General features: G+C 45.7%; 1 protein-coding gene across 1 annotated transcript; it reads left to right on the forward strand.

Moving 5' to 3' along the window:
- The first annotated feature begins 8,328 nt into the window (after positions 1-8,328).
- On the forward strand, positions 8,329-23,681 carry LOC105484359 (melatonin receptor 1B). The gene is made up of 3 exons (XM_071075447.1): positions 8,329-8,626; positions 19,819-21,094; positions 23,220-23,681. The coding sequence occupies exons 1-2, from the start codon at positions 8,404-8,406 to the stop codon at positions 20,682-20,684; spliced, it is 1,089 nt and encodes a 362-aa protein (XP_070931548.1). The 5' UTR covers positions 8,329-8,403; the 3' UTR covers positions 20,685-21,094; positions 23,220-23,681.
- Positions 23,682-24,105: the final 424 nt, after the last annotated feature.

Consider the following 24,105-nt stretch of genomic DNA (forward strand, 5'->3'; position numbering starts at 1 on the left):
GGAGGTGAGGATATGCTTGGTGTATCCTAGCCTGGCAGGTATATGGAGCCGTTGGGGTGAGCAGAGGTTTTATGTTCACAATATGTCTCCTTTTCATGTTAGAAGGGGGGGGTCCTGTGATATCCTCAACTGTAGCTTAGCTTTCAGTTCTGGTCAAATGTATAAGCTTGCTTCTCCGCTCTCAGTGTGTCAAAGCCCTGCAGGGAAGACCCACAACATCATGTTCTTAGAGACCAGACTGTCAGACATAGCAGCACCAGGTTTTGAATTTTAGAAATGATTTTTATGTGTGCGATGGCCATTTGTAGTTACACTGGCTCTGCATGGGCTTTTTCACACCTGTGGAGTGTGGGTACAAGACACCGAATTCAGGAGCTAGCTAGTTCTGCCGAGGTAGTTACGTGTGTGAGCTGGGCACACAGCAAACTGTCAGTTGAGGTTTGATCTGTTTGTTCCTTTATTTTTCTGAGACAGTCTTGCTCTTTTGCCCAGACTGCAGTGCAATGGCACAATCTAGGCTCACTGCAACCTCCACCTCCTGGGTTCAAGTGATTTTCCTGACTCAGCCTCCCAAGTAACTGGGATTACAAGCGTGCATCACCACATCCAAAAAATACAATTTTTTGTAGAGAAAGGGTTTTGCCACGTTGTCCAGGCTCGTCTTGAACTCCTGGCCCCAAACAATCCACCTGCTTCAGCCTCCCAAAGTTCTGGGATTACAAGTGTGAGTCACTGTGCCCGGCCGATGGAGATATGTTCTAACGACGGGTGGGCCACCTAGCTCAGTGTGTTGCCAAGAGTAAGAGAGAACAGAGGTGGATTGGAGGGGCTGGCAAGCCTGGTTCCAGCTCTGGCTTCTGCACAGGCTATAGAGCCCTGGGCAGGACAATTAGTCTCCAGGGGCCTCAGTGTAAAATGAGAACATTCATTCTCTTTGAGAAATCTCTATACTGTTTCTCATAGTAACGTACTAATGCATATACCTATCAACAATGTGTGAATTCTGTTTTTTCTACATCCCCACCAACATTTTTTTTTTAGTCTTTTAAATAATAGTTATTGTAACTGCGATAAGATGATATCTCATTGTGGTTTTGATTTGCATTTCCCTGATGATAAGTGATGTTGAACACTTTTTCTTTTTTTTTCTTATTTTTGTGGTACTTTGTTATGTCAGAACATTTTTTTCATATACTTTACTTGTTGGCTATTTGTATGTTTTTTGGTTTTTTCTTTGAGAAATATCTACGAACGATCCAGAAATCTCACTATTGGTATTTATCCAAAAGAAAGGAAATCGGTATATCAAAGGGATACCTGCATCTCATGTTTATTGCAGCACTATTCACATTTGCAAAGATATGGACTCAGCCTAAGTGTTCATCACTGGGTGAATGGATAAAGAAAATGTGGTGTATACACACAATGGAATATTATTCATCCATATAAAAGAATAAAATCCTGTCATTGGCAGCAACATGGATGGTACCGGAGGTTATTAAGCTAAGTGAAATAAACCAGGGACAGAAAGACAAATATCGCATGTTCTTACTCATATGTGGGAGCTAAAATAGTTGATTTCAGGCAGGTAGAAAATAGGATGATAGATACCAGAGGCTAGACTCTGGGAGGGGTGTGTGTATTTGTGTGTGTGTGGCAGGGGGTGGTATAAAGAGAGGTTGGTTAATGGGCACAAATACATAATTGGATAGAAGGTGTAACTTCTAATGTTTCATAGCAAAGTAGAGTGACCATAGTTTAACAACAATGTGTAGTGTATTTCAAAATAGCTCCAATAGAAGACTTGAAATGTTCTCAGCACATAGAAATGATAAATACTAGAGGTGATACATATCTTGAATATCCTGACTTGATCATTACACATTCTATGCATGTAACAAAATATCACATGTACCAGGTACTGCGTAAATATGGTCGAATATATGTGAATAAAACAAATTTTAATGAAAACATTCTGGGCCGGGTGCGGTGGCTCAAGCCTGTAATCCCAGCACTTTGGGAGGTCGAATCGGGCAGATCACAAGGTTAGGAGATCGAGACCATCCTGGCTAACCCAGTGAAACCCCGTCTCTACTAAAAAATACAAAAAACTAGCTGGGCGAGGTGGCAGGCGCCTGTAGTCCCAGCTACTCGGGAGGCTGAGGTAGGAGAATGGCGTAAACCCAGGAGGCGGAGCTTGCAGTGAGGTGAGATCCGGCCACTGTACTCCAGCCTGGGCGACAGAGCAAGACTCCATCTCAAAAAAAAAAAAAAAAAGAAAGAAAACATTCTGGCTGTGGCCTTGAGGATTAAATAAGACACAAATCTGAAAGTTCTGGAAAATGTAACAGCAATAGCTATTGTTTACCAGTGCTAACTAGGAGCCAGGCATCTCACTTATTCCTCATAACGTCCTTGTGACGTAGGCATATTTATCCCGATTTTTATAGATGTCCAAACTGAGGTACAGAAAGTTTATACAGCTCATCCAGGGTCACAGCTAGATCTGGACTTAACTTCCTACAGTATAATACAAAAATATATTTTGCCTTTGTCCCATGTTCCTGACCCAGAGCTCCTAAAACCCTTGGAATTTCCTAAGTACTAGGTATGTCTTTTGTTATTCATAAGGAGGAGATTCTTTTGATCACCCCTGAGTTTATCCTAATGAAGTGACTTAGGGTAGGCCCCTAGACAGCTTAGGATGGGGCTTTTCACTAGAAATAACGAGTCATTAGAGGATCGGAACTTTCAGCTCCATCCACAGACCTCCAGGATGCCTTCGCATTGGGTGGTACAGGGATGTTGAGGAGCACTGGAGACTGAGCTCTATAAAAACTCTTGGATCAGTATACCTGGAGAGCTTCCATGTTGGTGAACAGATCAAGGTGCCAGGTAATGGTGTGCCTGGAAAGAAGCTCTGCACACCACACACACACACACACACACACACACACACACACACACATACCTTGCCCTGTGCAACTATTCCTTTTGGCTGTTCCCGGGTTGTAGATTCTAGAATAAACTGGCAAACATTGAATTACACATAATTCATATGTAGATATATTTATATATTTAAGTATGTATGTATTTATTTGCTAAACAATTGATTCTGGGCAGTGGGTGATAACAGAGAAACACTGACGGATCTTCCTTAGGGTCACTGTATCCCGAGGGAAGAGTCAGACCCTTCTGCTTGAACATTGAGCTGTTAGATTAGATTCAAATCTGAAATAACCGGCACAGCAACTCCCATTCTGATTCCCCTGAAGGGAAAGAGAAAGTCAGGAAAGGTAAAGATCATGCAAGCAGCAGCAGAGAGAACATGCCTGCTCTGACCCTGCCCAGTCTGGCTCAGCTACAGGATCGCCCAACTGGTTTCTGCCATGGGCATGTGCTGGGAAATGTGAGGGAGGCTGCCCAGAAGCTGGTGACTTTGTAGTTGTGTCTTGTTTTAACTCTTTTATTGTAGAGCGTCCTTCTTTCCAGGCCATTCTTCACTTCAGGGAAAGATTAGGGCAGCTTCACGATGCTAGGCAGTGGTGTATTTTTCTAGTGATCTATATAAACCATTTTTTTTTCAGAACTGACAGCAAGAACATCTGGAGTCTTACTCTATTTTCTCTCAGGGTTCAACCTACTCAACATTGTTGAGTTTCCCTATATTTCTTATAAGGTAAGAAGGGTCCAGACATTTTAATATATCCCACTGCAAGAGTAAAATAGCCCCAGGTTCTGGGATGGGGCAGCCTAGGTTCCAATCCTAGCTCTGAAACCACTACCTGGGCAACCTTGGGTAGGTTTCTTAACCTGTGTAAATCTCAGTTTCTTCACGGTACACAGTAATATGTTACATAGAGATGAGAGGATTAAACAAAAGAATCCAGATGTCCCCTATGCGTAATGCAGAGTAATTACTAGATATTAACTGTGTGCTAGTTACTGTTTATAGCATTATTAAAAGTGCTTGTCAGCCATGCTACAAGCTGATTACCAAAAGAAAATTTTGCTTATTTTCTTTGTATATTTCATACTGAAGGAGTAAAAGCTGTCACACATTATTTATTTATTTGTTTATTTAGTGACAGGGTTTCACTGAGTTGCCCAGACTGGAGTGCCCTGGCGTGATCACAGCTTGTTCAGCCTAGACGTCCCAGGCTCAATCAAGTCTCCTGCCTCAGGCTACTGGGTAGCCGGGACCACAGGTGCATGCCACTGTGCCTGCTAATTATTTTATTTTTTGTACAGACAAGGTCTCACTTTGTTGCCTAGACTGGTCTCAAACTCCTGGCCTCAAGTGATCCTCTGGCCTCGGCCCCCCAAAATGTTGGGATTACAGGTGTGAGCCACTGTGCCTGGACCTCATTACACACTTAATAAAATAGATTGCATAATGCCGCTGGTCACTCATCAGCCACTAACTTTGGCAATTCACTTCTCTGACAGTCTGTTTCCTTCTTTTCTAGCTGGGCCAATCACTGCTGCCTCCCAAGATATCCTGGATGAAAGATGTTTGGGAAAGGTTTGAAGTACTCTCTGGAGTAAAAGGTGTTACTTTTGGGATGCATGACAATGAGCTTCTATGGGCAGATATTAATTTGATTTGAACTTGGGATAGGTGTTGAGAAAAGCAGTTCTGCTCAATTTTTAAATCCTAGGATACTCTGTAAGCATTCATAATGTTGATTTATTTCTTTGAGAAACCATCTAGAAATCTTGAAACTCTCTTATTTGTCTTTTTCCCTCTCCTTCTCCAGAGTTTTATTTTCTTCCCATAAAATTTCATTACACTGTTGGCAGCAACTGTTATTTTTACCTATTGTACAAATAATCTTTTTAGTTTATATTCAGGCACAGCAGTGTCTGCAATGCAATAGTTTACATTACAGTTCACTCTTGGTGTTGTACATTCTTTGGGTTTTGACAAATGTATAATGACATGTATTACCCATTATAGTATCATATAGAACAGTTCCTCTGCCTTAAAAATCCTCCATGCTCAACCTGTTCATCTTTCCCTCACCCCAAACTCCTAGCAACCACTTATCTTTTTACTGTATGCATAATTTTGCCTTTTCCAGAATGTCATGTAATTGGAATCAAACAGTATGTAGCCCTTTCAGATTGGCTTATTTCACTTAGTAATATGCATTTAAGGTTCCTCCATGTCTGTTCATGGCATCATGGCTCACTCCTTTTTAACACAGAATAATATTCCATCGTCTGGATGTGCCACACAGTTAGTTTATTTATTTACCTATTGAAGGACATCTTGGTTGCTTCCAAGTTTGGGAATTATGAGTAAAATTGCTATAAACATCGGTGCGCAGGTCTTTCTATGGACGTTGATTTTTCAACTCACTTGGGTAAGTACTAAGGAACACAGTTGCTCTATGCTATGGTAAGGGTATGTGTTGTTTTGTAAAGCATCACCAAACTGTCTTCCAAAGTGGCTGTACCATTCCTCCACCCTTTTAAGCCACAGCCTGGCCAGCCATGCCAGGATGTAGAATTGACTTCTTAGGCAGGTTAACATCCCAATTCTTTGTGCCTATCTTGAGATATGCTATTATGGACAATCACATTCCAAGGCAGCATAGGGCAAATTCCTATGTTTCATGCTCAGTTAACCAAAAGTGTGTTATTAGAGGGTGTGTCTGGATGGAGGCAACTTATGTGTCCAACTCACCTATTGCTATGTTGTCCTGTGAAAGCTGAGAAGTGCCACGAAGTGTTTCCACCTGTAAGACAGGGAAGGCGTGGCTGTCTCTTCTTCCTGAAAAAGCCCCTTGGCTTTCACACTGCCCATTGGCGTCTCTTTCCCCTTTCCTGTTGCTCTCCTGCAGACCTGTTGGTCATTCCTTCTCATTCACTGGGGATTCGCCTCCTGACTCATAGTTTTCCTTTTCTCACCCCCGACTTCCTAATATCCACCCCCGACTTCTCAGTTCCTTGACCTTCTCATCTCTAACAACATTTTTCTCACCTTCCACCAGCAACCCACTCCCCATAATCACCCTCAGAGCCTTCACAGCAACAGAATCTACACCCCTCAGACATCTCAGTTTCAAACAACTCACCCTTTCAGCACCACGACTTACATTTCCTAATTCACTCACCACACATCTTTGACATCACAGGGCCTCCAATCTCTTGACTCTGCCATTGTCTCACAGCCCATCAGCCCCTCTGTTTTCTCATCACCCCTCATTAACTTAAACCCCAGGATCCATCTTCTCACCAGGCCCCTGAACTTTCTTGTTATTTGCTCCTACGCAGCAGACCCCAATCCTAACTGAAATTCATTCACTCTGCCTTCTCCATGCCTGTGCCAAGCAGCTCCAAGTTGCTGATAACAACCACTGGCCAGGCTGAGTGGCATCATTTGAAGCCATCATCTCAAGCTGCAGGGGGACATTCATGCTCCTGACACACCTGTTACACTTTACTAGTTAATGTTCCCAGTTTCTGAAATGCTCCTTCATACCTTTTTTTGTCTTCAAACCTCCCACACTGTTCCCCTGAATCCTGACTAATGAGTAGCCTCTAACTCCCTGAGAATACAGAAGCCAGACAGGAGCTCTCTTATTTCCTCACACCAGTTTAGAAGCGCATCTGAATTTGCATCTGGCTTCTGGTTGCTTTCTACTACAAGAAAGCAAGCCTCCCTCTCCTAACAAATAATATTCCTTCCTTGGGTTTGGGATGAGCTCACTTTAAGGAGTTCTGGATTAGCTCACTTCAAGGATGAGCTCACTTCACCTCTCCCTTCCCTCTCCCTTCCCTTCATCATCCACTCACACTTCTGCCTCATCAGCCCCTCCCTCTGCACTGCATCCTTCTTTCTTTTTTCCCCCCTTTTAAGGGAGAGGGGCAATATAATTTATGTAAAATAACACATGTAAAAATAACAATCCAGAAATCATTTGGTGTTCGCTTCTCAATACCCACCCTCAAATGTAACCACTTTTCTGATTTCTATTAGAAAATATATTAATTTTTCCTGATTTTGGACTTCATATACTTGGAATAATATAGTACATATTTTTTGGTATCTGGCTTCTTTTGTTCAATACAACATATTTGTGATCAATTCATGCTGTTGTGTAGGTCAATCATCTTTATAGCTGAGAGGTATTCCATAGCAAGGTCATACCACAATTTGTTTATCCGTTCTTCTGTTGATGGAAATTGTGGGTGTTTCCAGATTTGAGCTCCTATAAACAAGGCTGCTCTGGACGTTCTTGTGCACGTCTTTTTGTGGAAATATATTTCCTTTTCATTTGGAACTTCTGGTCATAGAATAGGTGTATGTTTAACTTTATTAGGAGCTAACAGACAGCTCTTCAAAGTGGTTGTACCATTTTGCATTCTCATAAAAGCACTGTATGAGAGTTCTGGTTGCTTAACTTCCTCCACAAATTTAGGATAATCAGTCATTTTGATTTTAGTGATTCTAGTGGGTGTGAAAAGTGCTTAGGACAAACTTGGCATAAGATTATCCCCCAAGAGAAGTTATCTATTATTATTATCACCAGATCACGACTCAAGCACTTTTAATAAAGGGCACCCGAGTTCCTTCTTTATTGTAATCATGCCTCACTCTTTTTCTTGTCCTAACCCCTCCAAAAACCACATCACAACCCCCAATATTGGCCATACATCTATTTAAGTATTATGTGTAAATATATATTGGTAAATATACTAAAATATTGGCTTTATAAAGAGGACCAAGTAGAGACATCACTAATGTCCCCCGCAATACCCAGCGAGTGCTCGGAAAATGGCTAGGTTCCTATTTTTCTGCAGCTCCCTAGAATACAAGTCTACACTACTTTGTTCTGGGCTCTGTCCCCACATCTTAGGAGCTGCATTCTCTTTCGAGCTGCACAGCCCTGTGGGACCTCAAACCTTGCCTTGCTTGACAACTGATGGGAGGTCCCGACCATCAGCACCTTCTCCAGTCTATAAACCTGGGTTGGATGTTCCTAGCTGGACACAGCTTCTCTTGGGGACGCTGTAGAGGAAATCGGGGTCTCGGGTGTAGTTGCGTACCGAGGAACAGAGGCTAGACGCGCTCCGCGGCCTGAGATGAGCTAGGCACGTGCTGGGGGCGGGGTGGCAGAGACAGCTGTGTGGTCCCAGCTGTTCCTGAGCGCACCGCTGAGGGACGCACTCCTTTCTGCAACGGTTGCACCCCAAGTCCTCCTCCCATTCCTATATTTTTCTCCATCCCCTGCCCACGCTTAATTAGTTATCTCCTCCAGACCCCTCCCCACTGGCCTCCTCCCGTGCACACGGGAGCTGGGCAGGGAAGGGAGCGCCCGGCTCAGTACTGCGCGAGCCCTGCGGCTGTCCGAGGCCGCGCGGTGGCCAAAGCGCAGCGCGGGAGAGTCTGCAATGTCAGATAACGGCTCCTTCGCCAATTGCTGCGAAGCCGGCGGGTGGGCAGTGCGCCCAGGCTGGTTGGGTACTGGCAGGGGGCAACCCTCCAGGACCCCTCGACCTCCTTGGGTGGCTCCCGCGCTATCCGTGGTGCTCATCGTCACCACCGCCGTGGACGTTGTGGGCAACCTCCTGGTGATCCTTTCCGTGCTCAGGAACCGCAAGCTCCGAAACGCAGGTGAGCACCATTCCTGATGCTGGGTGCTGGGGTCGGGCCCTTCCTTGTCCTCTGGTCTTGTCCCTGACCCCGGGATATGCGCTGCCTTTTCCCTCCTCAGCCCGGGCTCCCCTTTCCCTTCACTCTAACCTAGTCCCTAAGTTTGACTCTGCACTCAAAAGTTAGGGTGAGTTCTGCCCCTCCGAAATGCGACTGCCCAGGATGCACTTGGCACAGAGGGAATTACGGAAAGTTTTACTGGCGCGCTTTTTGGCGCTGTGGGAACCCACGCTGCTGGATGCCATCGCTACCCGTCGCGCTCCAATGTGTGCCTTTCCAGAGGTGCCCACATCAGGCCACAGAACACCACTTGTGCTTGACACCCCACTTCCTTCCTTGCCAAGCACTGTAGCTTTATGTAGTAGTTGCTTAGAAAATCCTTGCTGAAAAAATGAGTTAATCAATGGAAGCATTTCAGTAGGTTTTGTGTCAAAAACTTATCTCCAGGTCATCCGAAGACCCAATTCCAGTGGACAGAGTGTAAATGCAGAAATTGCAGATTCTGCTTGGACTGCACTAAATTGCTTTGAAATATTGTAGTCTTTTCTGAAGACTGGGAATTCCTGGGATTAACTGTGAAAATTAAAGCAATGGTTTGGCTAAATCGTGTTGCAAACCTGAAAATATTTCTCCTATTTCAATTCACTCTCGTTTCAATATTCCCCTAGTCAGGTCTTCAAAGAAAGAAAACCAGAGTGCGGGAGGAGGGGTCGGTGTCTGAACTCTCACCCTCACAGGTCATGGGGCATGCTGACCATTTCAGCCTAGGAGGGAGCTCGGTGACCTGTTAATTTTGCAGTCTCTCAAGTTGGGCCTTGGGGGCAAATTCAAATATTAGAGTGAATTAAAATGGAAAGATAGCAGCAGAAAAACAATTGTATAGCTTAAAAATGCTTTTTTAAGGAGTCAGACCATTTTTAGCAAATGGTAATATCTATTTGGTGTGGTCTGTGACTCTAGAATTTTTTCTTTTTTTCTTTTTTTTTTTTTGAGATGGAGTCTCTCGCTCTGTCACCCAGGCTGGAGTGCAGTGGCACAGTCTAGGCTCACTGCAACCTCCGTCTCCCAGGTTCAGGGGATTCTCCTGCCTCAGGGTCATGAGCAGCTGAGATTACAGGTGTGTGCCACTACACCCGGGTAATTTTTTATGTTTTTGGTAGAGACAGGGTTTCACCATGTTGGCCAGGCTGGTCTCAAACTCCTGACCTAAATCAAGTGATCCACCCGCCTCAGCCTCCCAAAGTGCTGGGATTACAGGCATGAGCCACCGCGTCCGGCTGACTCTAGGATTTTTATCTAAAAAAACAAACAAGAAACTGCTCCAACGGTGAGTATCCAGCCATCAAATGGGAAACATAACATTATGAAGAAGAAGTAAGCTTTCTAACTCAGCCACTTCGGTAGTGGTGGCTGTTTTCTGGAATACATTGTTCAAAATATTGTGTCCTTTGAAGAAAAGCTTATATATTAGGGAAGAACAGGTTATGATTAGAAAACTGCATTTAATATTTTTGAGACATTGTCCCTTGCAGCCATCATAAACATTCATTCCCTGAACAGGGAGGCAAAAGGGAGACAACTCCTGGCTCTGTGGGGGAGAAATCGGCCCTCCTGGTTCTGACATTGGCCCCTTCTGTCCCTGACTTATTGAGTATTTAGAGCAGGTCTGTCAGGCCGTGGCTCCCTACTCAGTAATTTGGATTGCCCACCGTGAGAAAGGTGGTTGAGGGAAGTAGGAGTTGCTTCCTTTTGCTGGAAGGAGAAAAGCACCCCTCCCCCACTGCCTCCTACAAAGGGCTGGGCTTTTCTGTGATCCTGGCAGGGTCTACAGAATCCTTCCCAATTTGAGAGCGTCACTGGGGAGGGTCATGAGCATGTTCAATTGCTGGCATATCCTCTCTTCTATCTTTCCTACCTCCCGATGCACCGGAAAAATAAATAAATAAATAACACTATATCTAAATGACATCAATTCCTGCCACTGCTACAGTGTTGCAATTTAACCAGTTCTTATGTGACCACTGGCTTCATTGGTGATAGTCACAAACAATTGTAGTACTGACTTGAACTAAATGATCTCAGCAGAGTGAGATTTCAAAAGGTACTTAAAACCTACAGCACCCATTCTAGTCTTAATCAGGCCTTGTCTTACTGAAGAGTTTGGATTTACTTTAAGAAACGTTTCTTCAGTCCTTTCCATACTGAAGTCTGGCTCCTTAAATCATTGGTATTAATAACTTAAGTCTGTGACAATGAGAATACATATATTTCCGATAACCAAGATGCATAGCCCATATTGAGATCACAGCATGTTTCCCAGGAGACACCAGTATCCTTTACTTGCCTATCACAAACCCATCCTCTGCGGAGCAGCTCTGTATCATCCCTAACAGTGTCGCTCCTGATGGCAGGGTGAGTGGTTACATTAATTGTCCTTTTTTTCAGGGATATCCTATCTGCGGCTTCGGTTGCTGTATGTGGTGGGTTGACTTCAGAGATAGCACTAGAGAAAGGCAGACAGGGAGGAGTGGAGGCAAGGTGGGAGGTAGGGTCAGAGCACTGACCCAACTTAAAAGGTAAGGCCAAATGTGTTCACTCTTTGCTACATTCTCAGTGTCTCGCACAGCCCATGGCGCTGAGTTGGCACCTTACGCTTGTCAGAGTGCGCTTCCCAGGGACTTGCCACACTTTGGACTCTCCTGAGAACAGTTGAGAACTTTCCCTCCTGGGCTCGTCACTGCTGCCCTGACCCTTGAGCTACACCTCGCTAATATTTATCTCTTGCATTTTTGAGCTGTTCTTTTCTCTCTTCTGGAAACTTCCTCCATTTTACACACACACACTATACACAAAGTCTCCTGTTTTAAAAGAACAAAAGACTCTTTTCTTGACTTCATGTCCCTCCTAACTTCATCACTACCTCTCTCCCTCCCTTTTCAGTCAGACATTTTAATGTAGTTGTGGACATCCACTGTCTCCCATTGCTTCCCATTCATCCTCAGTCCTCTGAGCTCCATTCTCTGGAAATGTTCCTCTGTGCTGTGTGTGACACTGAGGGCCACTCCCTCTGTAGGACCTTTCATTTCCTCGGCTTACCTGGTGCTAGTTTTTGGATTTCCTTTTTCTCTTCATCTCTCGGATACCTGTGCCCTGAAAGTCACCTTTGGTTCCTCCTACTCTTTCATGCCACATGTCCTAATGATTTTACCTTCCACTATTTCTCAGTTTCTCCCTTTCCTGCCTCCTTATTCTTACTGCCCCCATTTCATGCCTTCATCATCTCTTGAGCAAACACTACCCACAGTGCTCGAAAGCTTTTCCTGCTCCCTCCTCCAGCCGCTGTTACCACTGCCAAGATTTGCCCTGTCTTTAGTGGCTGCCCTCCATCTCCAGAACAGTGTCCAACTCCAGAGCACAGCTCCCACAGCCATTTGTAGCTGGCCTAGCCCACCTAACTTACAGCCTCATCGCCCTCCTCTCACTGGTGCCACAGTGAGCTGCTGCCACTTCCCAAAGGGTCTGCACTCCCTGATGTACTTTCTCAGCCTCTTCTGCCCAGTCAATAGCTGCTTCTCCTTCAACCCCTTCCCTAACTCCCCTGCAGGATTATCAATGTAGATTATTAATACCATGAAGGGGAAAGTAAGTGTCTCCTTTGTTGGGCTTCTCAGATACCTGTGCCCTCCCCAGTACAGCATCCCCCTCACTGTACTATTGTTCTTTGTCTCTCCCCGCTGGACTGTGCACCTGTAGAGAGTAGACACTTTTAGTCAGTTTCTGTCCACAGAGCCAGACGCATAGTTAGAACAGAACACATCTCTGATGAGACAAATTGGAAATAGACAAGACACCAGGTAGTGGGGGAAAATTAATTGATTTTGCTCCATGAGCTGGGATAGACCTCAGTTACAATACTCAGCACTGTATAAATAATCAATATGGGTTTTCATGAAACTGAATTGCTTTGAGAACAGCCCAAAGTAATCTCACTTTAAGCTGACTATTGGCACCTTGTGCATGAAGGCATGCCTGATCTGTGATTCACCTGTGTGGCTAAAGTTGCTCAGCAGGTTCCAACCATGCCATGGTTGTACCCTAGTGATTCCTCTCAGGCAGTTTGCCCCTGACATGGTTTGGCTGTGTCCCCACCCACATCTCACACGTGGGAATCTTGAATTCCCACGTGTTGTAGGAGGGACCTGGTGGGAGGTAATTGAATCATGGGAGCAAGTCTTTTCCATGCTGTTCTCACAATGGTGAATAAATCTCATGAAATCTGATGGAAAAAGAGAAGCTCCCCTGCACAAGCTCTCTCTCTTTGCCTGCTGCCATCCACGTAAGACATGACTTGCTCTTCCTTGCCTTCCACCATGATTGGGAGGCTTCCCCAGCCATGTGGAACTGTAAGCCTAATGAAACCTCTTTCTTTTGTAAGTTGCACAGCCATGGGTATGTCTTTTTTTTTTTTTTTTTTGAGACGGAGTTTCACTCTTGTTGCCCAGGCTGGAGTGCAATGGCATGATCTTGGCTCACCGCAACCTCTGCCTCCTGGGTTCAAGCTATTCTCCTGCATCCGCCTCCCAAGTAGCTAGGATTACAGGCATGCGCCACCACACCCAACTAATTTTGCACTTTTTAGTAGAGACAGGGTTTCTCTATGTTGGTCAGGCTGGTCTCAAACTCCTGACCTCTCAAACTCCTGCCTCAGCCTCCCAAAGTGCTGGGATGACAGGTGTGAGCCACTGTGCCTGGCCTTGGGTATGTCTTTATCAGCAGCATGAAAACGGACTAATAGGGCCCCTTTATAATACAGCCCCTTTCTTGGTCTGGCCTGAGGTTGCCACTTTTAAGCTGCCTGTAATATGCAGGCCATGTAAGAGAGCTGAGAGAACCATGTCCTCACTGTAACATCCAAGTACACTCCATTATCAGAGAGGAAGGCATAACAACACCAGTTATTCCTGGCTCCATAGGCACACCCACCTTAGTTTTCCAAATAACAGTCAGAAGCTATGGTCTGACAATGGATTTTTGTGCTGCAAATGGGTTAAAGAGGCTGTCTGGGAGGTTTAGTGAATGCACAAATTGGCATTTCTGGGGTACGCTGATGATTGGTAAAGCAGAAATATATGAACTATTTGATGTTAAGATTGCCTAGGAAAGCATGGAGGATTTGCTTGCTGAACACACAGATCTTTGTCCAAGGTCACTCTGTCTATGCTGGCAAAGCTGCCCCTCCTCCAGGCCCCCAGTGATGCTGAGAATTCACACCATCTCCTATCCAGAACCAGTAACTGCCTGGGAGGTTCTTGGTGGGAATATTCTGCCTATGCAGGTGCTTTGCTTCCCCAGTTAGATTAGAAAAGAACTGTGGCCCCTGTTCCTTGCCTCTGCTCTTCCAACACTTGTTGACTGAGGCAGCCAATGATGCTTGGTAAGGCATGTGGTTCCGGACAAAGGCTCTGGAAGGCCTAGAGGGAAATGCTTAATAGGCCCACAGCCCCTACCCTCCAGGAGTTCCAGGATGAAGTGGAGCCCACTCCATCCAGGCTTCTATCCTACCACCGACCATTCATTGAGATATCACTTGGCGTCAGGTGTCTTTTGACCTGCTCAGCATGCAAGACCAAACTGGGCTACCTTGGACTCCTTCCCGAATGTTTCTTGAGCTGTCCAACTTTGCATTTCAGCTGTGAATACCTTATTGCCTCTTCACTGAGCAAAAATGAACAGTTTTTAAATCCCATCATTATGTCTTTAGCTGAATAATCAGGAAAGCTAATAATCCTCTTTAATTCCTTCCACGTAACTCTCAGTAACTCAAGGGATAAAGGCTTTCATGTTTGACTGTCTTTATATCCAGAAAGCTGGATTCTGCATTCGGATACGATATACCACAAAACTCAGAGAATACTGAAAGCTCCTATTGGCTCTTACAATTTAAAATACTTACTGCTGGAGGAGTAGAAGATAGAGAATTGGGAAGTAAAGCCCCAGTTCTTAGGGAGTTTACCATCTAGAGGGAATGCCCTACTTTCTTCATCTTCATCTCCCTACTACTTCTCACATCTTATCTCACAGGGATCCCAGTCCCACCTTATGAGCCTCTTTCTTGACCTGTCAGTACAACTAATAATATAAAACAGCAATAACAAATAATAGCTAACATTACTAGGTGCTTATTATATGCCAGATTCAAGTCTCTTTCCTTTAAGAGAGAGAGAAAGAGAGAAAGAAAAGGAAAAAAAAGCCTCCACAGTCTCCCATCAAAGGGATAGTCCTTCCTAAGCACCACTCTCTGTCTCCTTCTCTTGAAGGCAACACCAATAAAGCAATCTCCAGGGCAAAATTGGATCCCACAGCACTCAATAGAATTTTCTCTTGTTAATGTCACTGCTGACATCCTAATTGCCAAGTCCAATGAGCACTTTTCTGCCCTTTCTCACTTTTGTAGATGACCAAGAAATTCTCTACACCTTTTCTCTTAATTCCCTTGATGTTTCTTTTCTTTGGTTTTCTCCTCTTCTTGTTCTTTCTCAATCTTTCTGTGTTATGGCTATGAGCAATTCACACAAACTGGGTTTCTTTATCTATAAAACAGAAATCATGCTATCAACCTTAAGGAATTCTTGTGAAAAGCAATGGAGTCCATTTATGTAAAACTATACTATCAACTTTACCATGTTATATCAATTGTTTTGTTGCTATTAAGTGTAAAGTAATAAAATGTTACCTATCAGAATTTCAAAATGACCTCTTTTGATGGTTATTGAACAATGTTTTGTAACAGCATCTTAGTTATTTTTAAAAATGGATGTTTCTTATGTTTTTAAATATATTTTCTTATTTTAAGTGACTGAAGTACCCCCGTATATATCTGTGTACTCTATTAATCAGCCATTTTTTATTTTTTAATTAAATCAAAGTTAGATTTCAACTCAGCTCCTGTATTATTCATCCACACATCCTAAGATTTTCATAAATATGTGACTTTGGAAGAAAAAGTATCTGCTCTCAAGAGATTTGGGAATCTAATTACGAGCTTACAATGAATGCATTGTTTTAGTGTTTGTTTGAAAATCAAGTTGTGAATAAATTATATGGTCAATTACTTCAAATGCCCATCCCCAGAACATAACTAATAAGAATATCTCACATTAATTTGGGGATTATTATTTCTCATAACCTTTCCCATACAAGATCTCATTTAAGGTAAACAGCCATTCTGGGAGTGAGGAGTCCTGTTGCAAAAGTCTTGGTAATTTTGTCTGGCTCCTTGGTGAATTGTCCTGCCTGACCAGCCCCATATCCTGCCATTGTCCCCAGTTCCAAGTTGACTCACAAATTCCCCACTGTTCCCACCACCTTGTTCTGGCCTTTCTTCCAGCTCTCACCACATTGAATGGCTACTGTTTCTCTGTTGTTTCCCCAACAGGTCCATGGGCATCTCAATGGCAGGGGCCACGTTTTTCATCCATCACTGTGTCTTACTTGAATGTGGTAGGCACTCAATAAATCTATTACACATTATTAAACAGATGGAAGAGTGGAAGAAGACCTCAAGGCACAGAAAGTTTAACACTGTTAGAACACATAGATCATTTGTTGACTTCCCCAATATAACCCTCTTGGCACCTTGTTTTTATTTGTTTAATGGTCTTCTCTAAGAGACCATAAACTTTGTAAGGGGAGGTAGCCTGTCCATCTGGCATAGTCACAGGCAGAACCTAGTATATACGCAGCAATATTTGTCACATAAATGACTTGATGATTCTCTCTTTCTATCTTGTCTTTTAGCTCAATGACCAAGGAGAATTTATGTCTAACCAAATTTTTCTTCTGAGCATGGAGGGTGAGCACAGAGAAGAGGGGCAAGGGTTACAGGGAGCTTTACCTTCCAGAATTCTCCTATCTGACGAATATTAGATAGCTCAGCACTGGCTGGCTCTTTCCTAGATTACCAGGTCTCCATTAAGAAATACTTTTTCCAGAAAGAAAGAGAGAGGAAGAGAAGAGGGAGGAGACTGTGATGGTTGTGTGTGTGAAAGGATGCACTCTGCGTATGAATCCTGGAAGGGGATTCCACGTTAGTGAACAAAGCCCTGTTGTCAAAGCCTCTCTCCACTAATACACCCTATCTGCTGGAGGCAGATGGAAACGAGTCACGCCAGGGCTCGTGACATAAATATTCATTATGCACAGGGTGACTGCAGTGCTGTGTGCATACTGAGTGATTTCTCACCTGTCTGGGGAAGAAGTGGATGGAGAACTGGATCTCCCCTTGACTGTCATCCACATAGAACCTGGCTCCTTACAGATGGAAGACAAAACACGAATTTTACTCACCTAATTTGGAATTGTGCCAAGAAAGCCTGGAGACAGTGGGATGTCTGGGCAGATGAATCTGCAGCCGGAAGTGGTTGATTTCAGCCTTTTAGGAACAGCCGGAGTAATAGGGGATAGTAATTGAATCACTTTCCACGTGGAGTTGAATGTGTTCTTCTTACTATTTACAAGCTGTTTGCCAGCCTCTGGGGCATTATTAGGGGATAAGCCACATTAACACAGCAGAACTTAACTCTGCCTTCCCAGGGAAACAGCTGGCAGAGCTGGCACCGGCTCCCAGCAGCTCTTGACTTTCTCTGCTCAGCTTGCAAGTGCCAAGAGCTTGTGTGTTGCTGGGCTAGGTGCCCAGTGGGTCCTGTGGAGACCCATCTTCCTGTGCTGGAGAGGAGTGACTCTCTTCACAGAACCAACCCTATGAGTGTGCAGGGGGAAGTGGTGGCAGCGCTTCGAAAGAAAAGAAGGGAGCTCATGAAGGAATAGTCACCCAGAAAGGAATGCGGGAACTAGCCCAACTTCACTCGACCAGAAAGTGGCAGGACTCAGATTATCCCAGGTTGCTCTGACTTCAGCACAACCCTCCAGATTTCAAAAGGACACTTAAAATTCTAGGAGACAAGGGCTCCTGATTCAGCTGAAGCCAAGCAATGTGAGAGAGGGAATCTCTCGTGTTCCTGGAACCAAATGAGGTCTGTGTAGGTGAGTCAGAGATGGAGATCCAGCAGTGGAGACAGCCAACGGGCTGAGAATTAAATGAAAAGGCACGAAACCCCTCCACATCCCAAGCAGGTCCTTGTTGCACATTTTTTTGCCTCGCTTTACCAGCCAGAAAGGAAATGAGGCCATTTTTAACCCATGAAGTAAATAAATCTGTAAATAGTAGAGTAGGTAGGAATCCAGCAATTCCGTCAAGTCATGATTCTCCTTCACCATCCAACCTGCTAGACAATCTTGAGACAGGGAAGCTCACTACTTCACAAGCACACTAATTGTCCAGACAATCTCCTTTCTATCCATTTACATCCTGTCTCCCTGGTTTCCTAACCTAGCTGTGGACACCGTAGTGTTATAGTTAGGTCTTGAGAACTCCCAGGACTCCAGTAGACTTGTATGGGTTCTGAGTGGGGTTGACTGCATACCTCTGAGGACAAAATAGGTCCTTCGTGAAGGCTGCCTGAGGGTCTTTCATGTTCCCATCTCCATACGGACCACGCTACGGGAAATCTTTGAGATGGGGTGAATGTGGGAAGGCTGGAGGCAGTCCTTTCCGTACCCTTGTGGGTAAGTCCAGGTATGGCATCTACTTCACTTGAAGGGCTGACTCAGGTGAACTCCCAGCTGGGTGGCTCTCAGCCTCCCTTTTTCTGTACCCTGTGGAATCCATCCACAGCCTGGCCTCTCCAATTGCTGTGCTTTGGGGGCTCTTTCCATCCGCCTGACCCTCTGGACCCCTGAAGCCATCACAGCCTCTGTGGCAATGGGACAGACACATGGTGGCCGTGGAGTTTCCATGTCCGTGTCTTTGCTGACTTGGGAGTTACTCCTTCACACCATCCCAAGCCACCCTCTGCATTCAGCCACCCTAAGACCAGAGGCTTCACCATGTGGCAAGAGACCAGAAAATTTTAAAGACATGCCCAGTGCACACTGCATCACTCAGGGCCCCTGCTGGAGGGAGAATCTGTTATCTTTTGGGCATACAGTAGGTATTCAAAAAGTACAACACTTGGTGAATGAGACAATTGGCATTAGTGATGGAACTGCTCACACTGTAAGTTTTGTATTGTCCGAACTTTTAGGTTCTCGGTGCTCTATTCGTGAGTCAGTGTTGGTTTTAGAATGCAAACACTTGAGGAGCAGAGATTGTGTTCTTTTGGAGTAAGCCCTGCCTCCACCCTAGGACTTCAGCTTAGAACATGCCTGAATCATATTAATTGATGGGTGTATGGTTTCCTGAGGCTCTCTCTGGTTGACCAAGCTTGGTGATGTTAGAGAAAGCTCCATTCAAAGGATAATTGCCTAGATAGTCCAGAAAGGCTGCCATGGTGCAGGCAAAGCAGGGAGGTCCCCCAGAGGCTGTGAGCTTAGGAGTGCTGACAGCTCTTCCTCACCCCACAGGGCTGGGGCTCGGTGCCACTACTGCAAGTGTCTGTCAACATGGCCACAAGGCTGGGAGTACTGGCCCAGACAGGGCACAAAGGGGAATACCAGAAACACGTGGTTCCCACTCTCAACACCTTTCTTCTAGCCCAGCTGCAAAATGCAATTCACATTTACAAAAGCCACTTAAAGACACTTAGAAAGTAGCCTGTTAACCAGTGGGGAGAAAATGCAAAAGGAGACCACCAGAGAGATGTGTAGGGAGGTGAGGGAATGAGAGGGAGGGATGGTAGTGATGAGAAATCCACACTCCTGACTTTCAGACTCGCCGCCTCTGAAATCTTTGCTGGAGCTTCAATGATGCAAAGCCCCTGAGCATCTGTGCCTATCATGGAAACAGTTAGCATGTGTGAGCACCTGTCAAATCCCCAAAAACTTTGTATCATTAATTCTTACAGCTATACTATGAGGTAGGTATCACTGACCCTAGTTCACAAATTAGGAAAATGGGGTTCTGAGAGCTTAAATAGCTTGCCTCAGTCATATAGCTAGTGAATGGCAGAAATGCATCTGAGTCTTCAGTTCTGCACCTCTAGGAGCCACTTTGTTTCCACTCACGTTGCCAAAAGTAACTTCGTGAAGGGTAGGATGTTCTACAGAATCTAAGTTGTGGGGTCTTGTGCTGACTGTTGCTCTGTTTGCTGCTTCAGGTAATTTGTTCTTGGTGAGTCTGGCGTTGGCTGACCTGGTGGTGGCCTTGTACCCCTACCCGCTAATCCTCGTGGCCATCTTCTATGACGGCTGGGCCCTGGGGGAGGAGCACTGTAAGGCCAGCGCCTTTGTGATGGGCCTGAGCGTCATCGGCTCTGTCTTCAACATCACTGCCATCGCCATTAACCGCTACTGCTACATCTGCCACAGCGTGGCCTACCACCGAATCTACAGGCGCTGGCACACCCCTCTGCACATCTGCCTTGTCTGGCTCCTCACCGTGGTGGCCTTGCTGCCCAACTTCTTTGTGGGGTCCCTGGAGTACGACCCACGCATCTATTCCTGCACCTTCATCCAGACGGCCAGCACCCAGTACACGGCAGCAGTGGTGGTCATCCACTTTCTCCTCCCCATCGCTGTCGTGTCCTTCTGCTACCTGCGCATCTGGGTGCTGGTGCTCCAGGCCCGCAGGAAAGCCAAGCCAGAGAGCACGCTGTGCCTGAGGCCCAGCGACTTGCGGAGCTTTCTAACCATGTTTGTGGTGTTTGTGATCTTTGCCGTCTGCTGGGCCCCACTTAACTGCATCGGCCTCGCTGTGGCCATCAACCCACAAGAAATGGCTCCCCAGATCCCTGAGGGGCTATTTGTCACTAGCTACTTACTGGCTTATTTCAACAGCTGCCTGAATGCCATTGTCTATGGGCTCCTGAACCAAAACTTCCGCAGGGAGTACAAGAGGATCCTCTTGGCCCTTTGGAACCCACGGCACTGCATTCAGGACTCTTCCAAGGGCAGCCATGTAGAGGGGCTGCAGAGCCCAGCTCCACGCATCATTGGTGTGCAGCACCAGGCAGATGCTCTCTAGCCTGGATCTGAGGCACACCAGCTGCACGACAAACTCATGAAATGGTGGGAGTGAGTCTGCTGCAAGGGTGAGACCAGGCAGCGTGCTGGACCACACTGTCCTGTTGGCATCACAGCCCCAAGGCTGGGGGAACTTCATGCTGGGACAAGGAGCTCATCAGTACCATGGGTTCAGGCTGATCCAGGAGATGCTCACAGCCACGGGACCTGGCAAACACTCTTGGTGGTGTCTTGGGGACTTGGTGCACACAAGACCAAGGAAGGGACAGAATGAGGAAAGGCCTGGGGCAGAAGAGCCCAACTCCTTCTCATAGGTGACCCTCCTCTTCCTGCCTTGGCCTCCTGGCTACTTTCTCCCCTTCCCCCGGGCATGGCAGGATCTCTTCCTGTTAGCAAGGATGAAAGAGAGAGGTCAGTAGGGCTGGAACTTGGTAACTCTGCAAGGGCCTCAGGCGGGGCAGGTGCAGAGGGCAAGCATTCCACACTCCCCCATTGACCTTCCTTACACACACACACATATCACACACACACACATCACAACCACACATGCATCACGCCACAGACACACCACACTATGCACACATAGCCACCATACTCCACACTGTACACATACATATGTTACACACACATAGCCACCACATCACAAACAACACTGCGTGCGCGCGCACACACACACACACACACTCACACTTCTCCAGCATCTGGAGCACAAAGTCTGTTTGGACTCCCTTCCTGGTTCCATCACGTTCAGGTTGTGTGATTTGGGGAAAATCTCTTAACCTCCCTGTTCCTCATCTTAAAGTGAGGATCGTGCTGTAGTCAGCCTCCCAGGTTGTTGTGAGGATTCACTGAGAAAATACATCTGCAGAACTGAGGACAGTGCCTGACATGTGGCCAGCACCCAGTAATTATTAGCTTTTGTTATTATAACTACATAAAATGAAGGAGGAAAGTCATATACAAAGAAAGGAAGGGCTATCACCGGGCGCGGTGCCTCACCCCTGCCTCGGCTTGAACCCAGGAGTTCAAGACCAGCCTGAGCAACATGGCAAAACCCTGTCTCTACAAAAATTAGCTGGGCATGGTGGCCCATTCCTGTGGTCCCAACTACTCAGGAGGCTGAGGTGGGAGGATCACTTCAGCCCAGGAGGTTGAGGCTGCAGTGAGCTGAGATTGTACCACCGCACTCCAGACTGGGTGACAAAGTGACAGTGAGACCCTGTCTCAAAAATGAAAAAGAGAAGTAGAAGGACAGGAAGGGGAGGAGAGAAAGTGGGGTCGGGGACATGGAAGTGGGGGAAGGGCAGCTGCACCCCATTTCCTTTCTATGGTTATGTATTTGTGGACTTTATATTTGTAGAAATCTCAGATCTTTGTTTAGCGCCAACAGAATTAATAGCTTTCTTCAGTTCCACAAACACTAACTGAGTGCCCTCTGTGGGCCAGGTCTGGTATGTTGCCTGCCCTCTGGGAGGTCACAGTCTGTTGATAAATTAGTGTCAAGTAACATCCATTGGTGCATTCTTTGTACCAGGCATTGTGGTAAGGGCTTGATATGCATTATGTCATTTAATCCCCACAAAACTCTTGGAAAAAGATACTATGATCAATTTTCATAGTAAGAAACTGAAACTCAAAAACATGGAATAATTGCCAGAATTCAGAGCTATGTTTAGAGCTAGATGTGGAGCTCAAGTCTGTCTGATGGCAGCACCCTACTTCTGTGCCTGCTCATCCCACCTTGGAATGTGTGGCAGGGACAAAGTGCAGTGGGCTAAGTACTGCATGTCCACAATGTGCCTGGGGGCCTTGGCCAGCCAGCGGCTTTCCTGAATGAAGAGCCCAGAATTTTCTCATTGTGCTGACCTCTTAGCATTATGCTGGATCCTCTTTCTGCCCCTGTAATGTGAAGAATCTAGGCTGGGTGCTGTGCTTAGTCACCTAGCCACCTGGGAGCTTGTTAAAAACGCAAATCTTCTGGGCTCTGCCAACAAGGTTTTGATGTTGGAAATTTGAGGCAGGTCTAGGAATCTAATTCTAATACTAGAGGTCCTTGACCTAACTGTTAGGAATGAAGGTGTCATAGTCCTGATGATGGCAACGGTAGTGTGCTCCACCCAGGGAGGCCGCTCAGTCCACACCTCAGTCCCAGAGAGGTGCAGAAGAGTCCTAAGGATTCTCTTTGAGCTTCAGCCACTTTTCCTGGCCCTGGGCAGCGTTTGCAGCGACCTGGTCAGGCACGTATTGTTTTCTGTTCTCGCTGCTTCCCCTCCCGCTAGACACAAACTGACAAACTATAGAGATTTGCTCTTTATTCCTGATTTGGAGGAGAAGGAGGCATCGATTTCTTGGTGACAGTGTGTCCACACTTCCTCTCCTTATCCCTATCTTTCAGTACTGAGTTGAATGCACAGCACATGCTCAGTAACTATGGATTGAAGGCTGTCTTCGGTTTCCTGGGCCCATAGTTGTTACCTGGTTTGCCAGGGTTCGGCACTGACAATCCACTAACTGGAATTTTTTCTTGGATCCATAGGTTTTTGGTGATGAATCAGGAGCTGAGAGAATGAAAAAGAATGGTAAAACCCAGGCCCAGGACATCAAGCAGTGTACATATTTGGAATGACCTCATGCTGTGGGCCCTGAGTATAAATAAAAATGCTTTTGCTAAAACAGTAAAATTTGGGAAACCCTGTCTTCCACCTTCTTGACTCTGAAAAGTCTGGTCAGAGGTGCCACCTGGCTACCTTTCTCCTCATCCTTCTAGGATCTTCCTCTGGACCCCTCAGTTCTGGGCCCTCTATGAAACCCTCAGCCATCAAAAGGACTCAAATCTAGGTCCAGATTTCTGCCTGGGTTGACATCTTGGGTGAATCAACACCTGGACTCACACATCAGCCACAATGGATCAAGCCCAAAGACAATACAGACACACACACCATTTGTGCTGTCCTCTATCATCCTTTTACCATCCACTCATTTCTTCCCAATCCCCTTTGTGCACTTCTGAAATGCTGTACTTGTTTGTGAAGCTTCTCCTAGGGTCACTTTTTGCTCCATATGAGTGGCTTTCCCCTAGGGATATATATCAAAATAAGATTTTAGAGAATACTTCAACACTACAGAATCACACCCTATGAGGGTTGCAAACCCCCATGTACTTTGAAAATGCTCCTCAGGTGCTTCTCATCTGTAGACCTGGTTGAGGACGCTGCTCTGTGAATGCTTCCCGGATGCTCACTTTCATCCCCATGCCGACGATTGCTGTCTGTACCTGTGGATCTCCAACTGCCTGCCACACATCTCCACCTAGCATGGACTAAGTGCTCACTATATGCCAGACACTGTTTTAAGGACTTTATGTGGATTAATTACCATATTTAAGCCCCAAAAACAACCCTGAGAGGGAGGTACTATTATTT

This window comes from Macaca nemestrina, chromosome 12 (assembly GCF_043159975.1).
Source record: "Macaca nemestrina isolate mMacNem1 chromosome 12, mMacNem.hap1, whole genome shotgun sequence".
NCBI classification, from domain to species: Eukaryota; Metazoa; Chordata; class Mammalia; order Primates; family Cercopithecidae; genus Macaca; species Macaca nemestrina.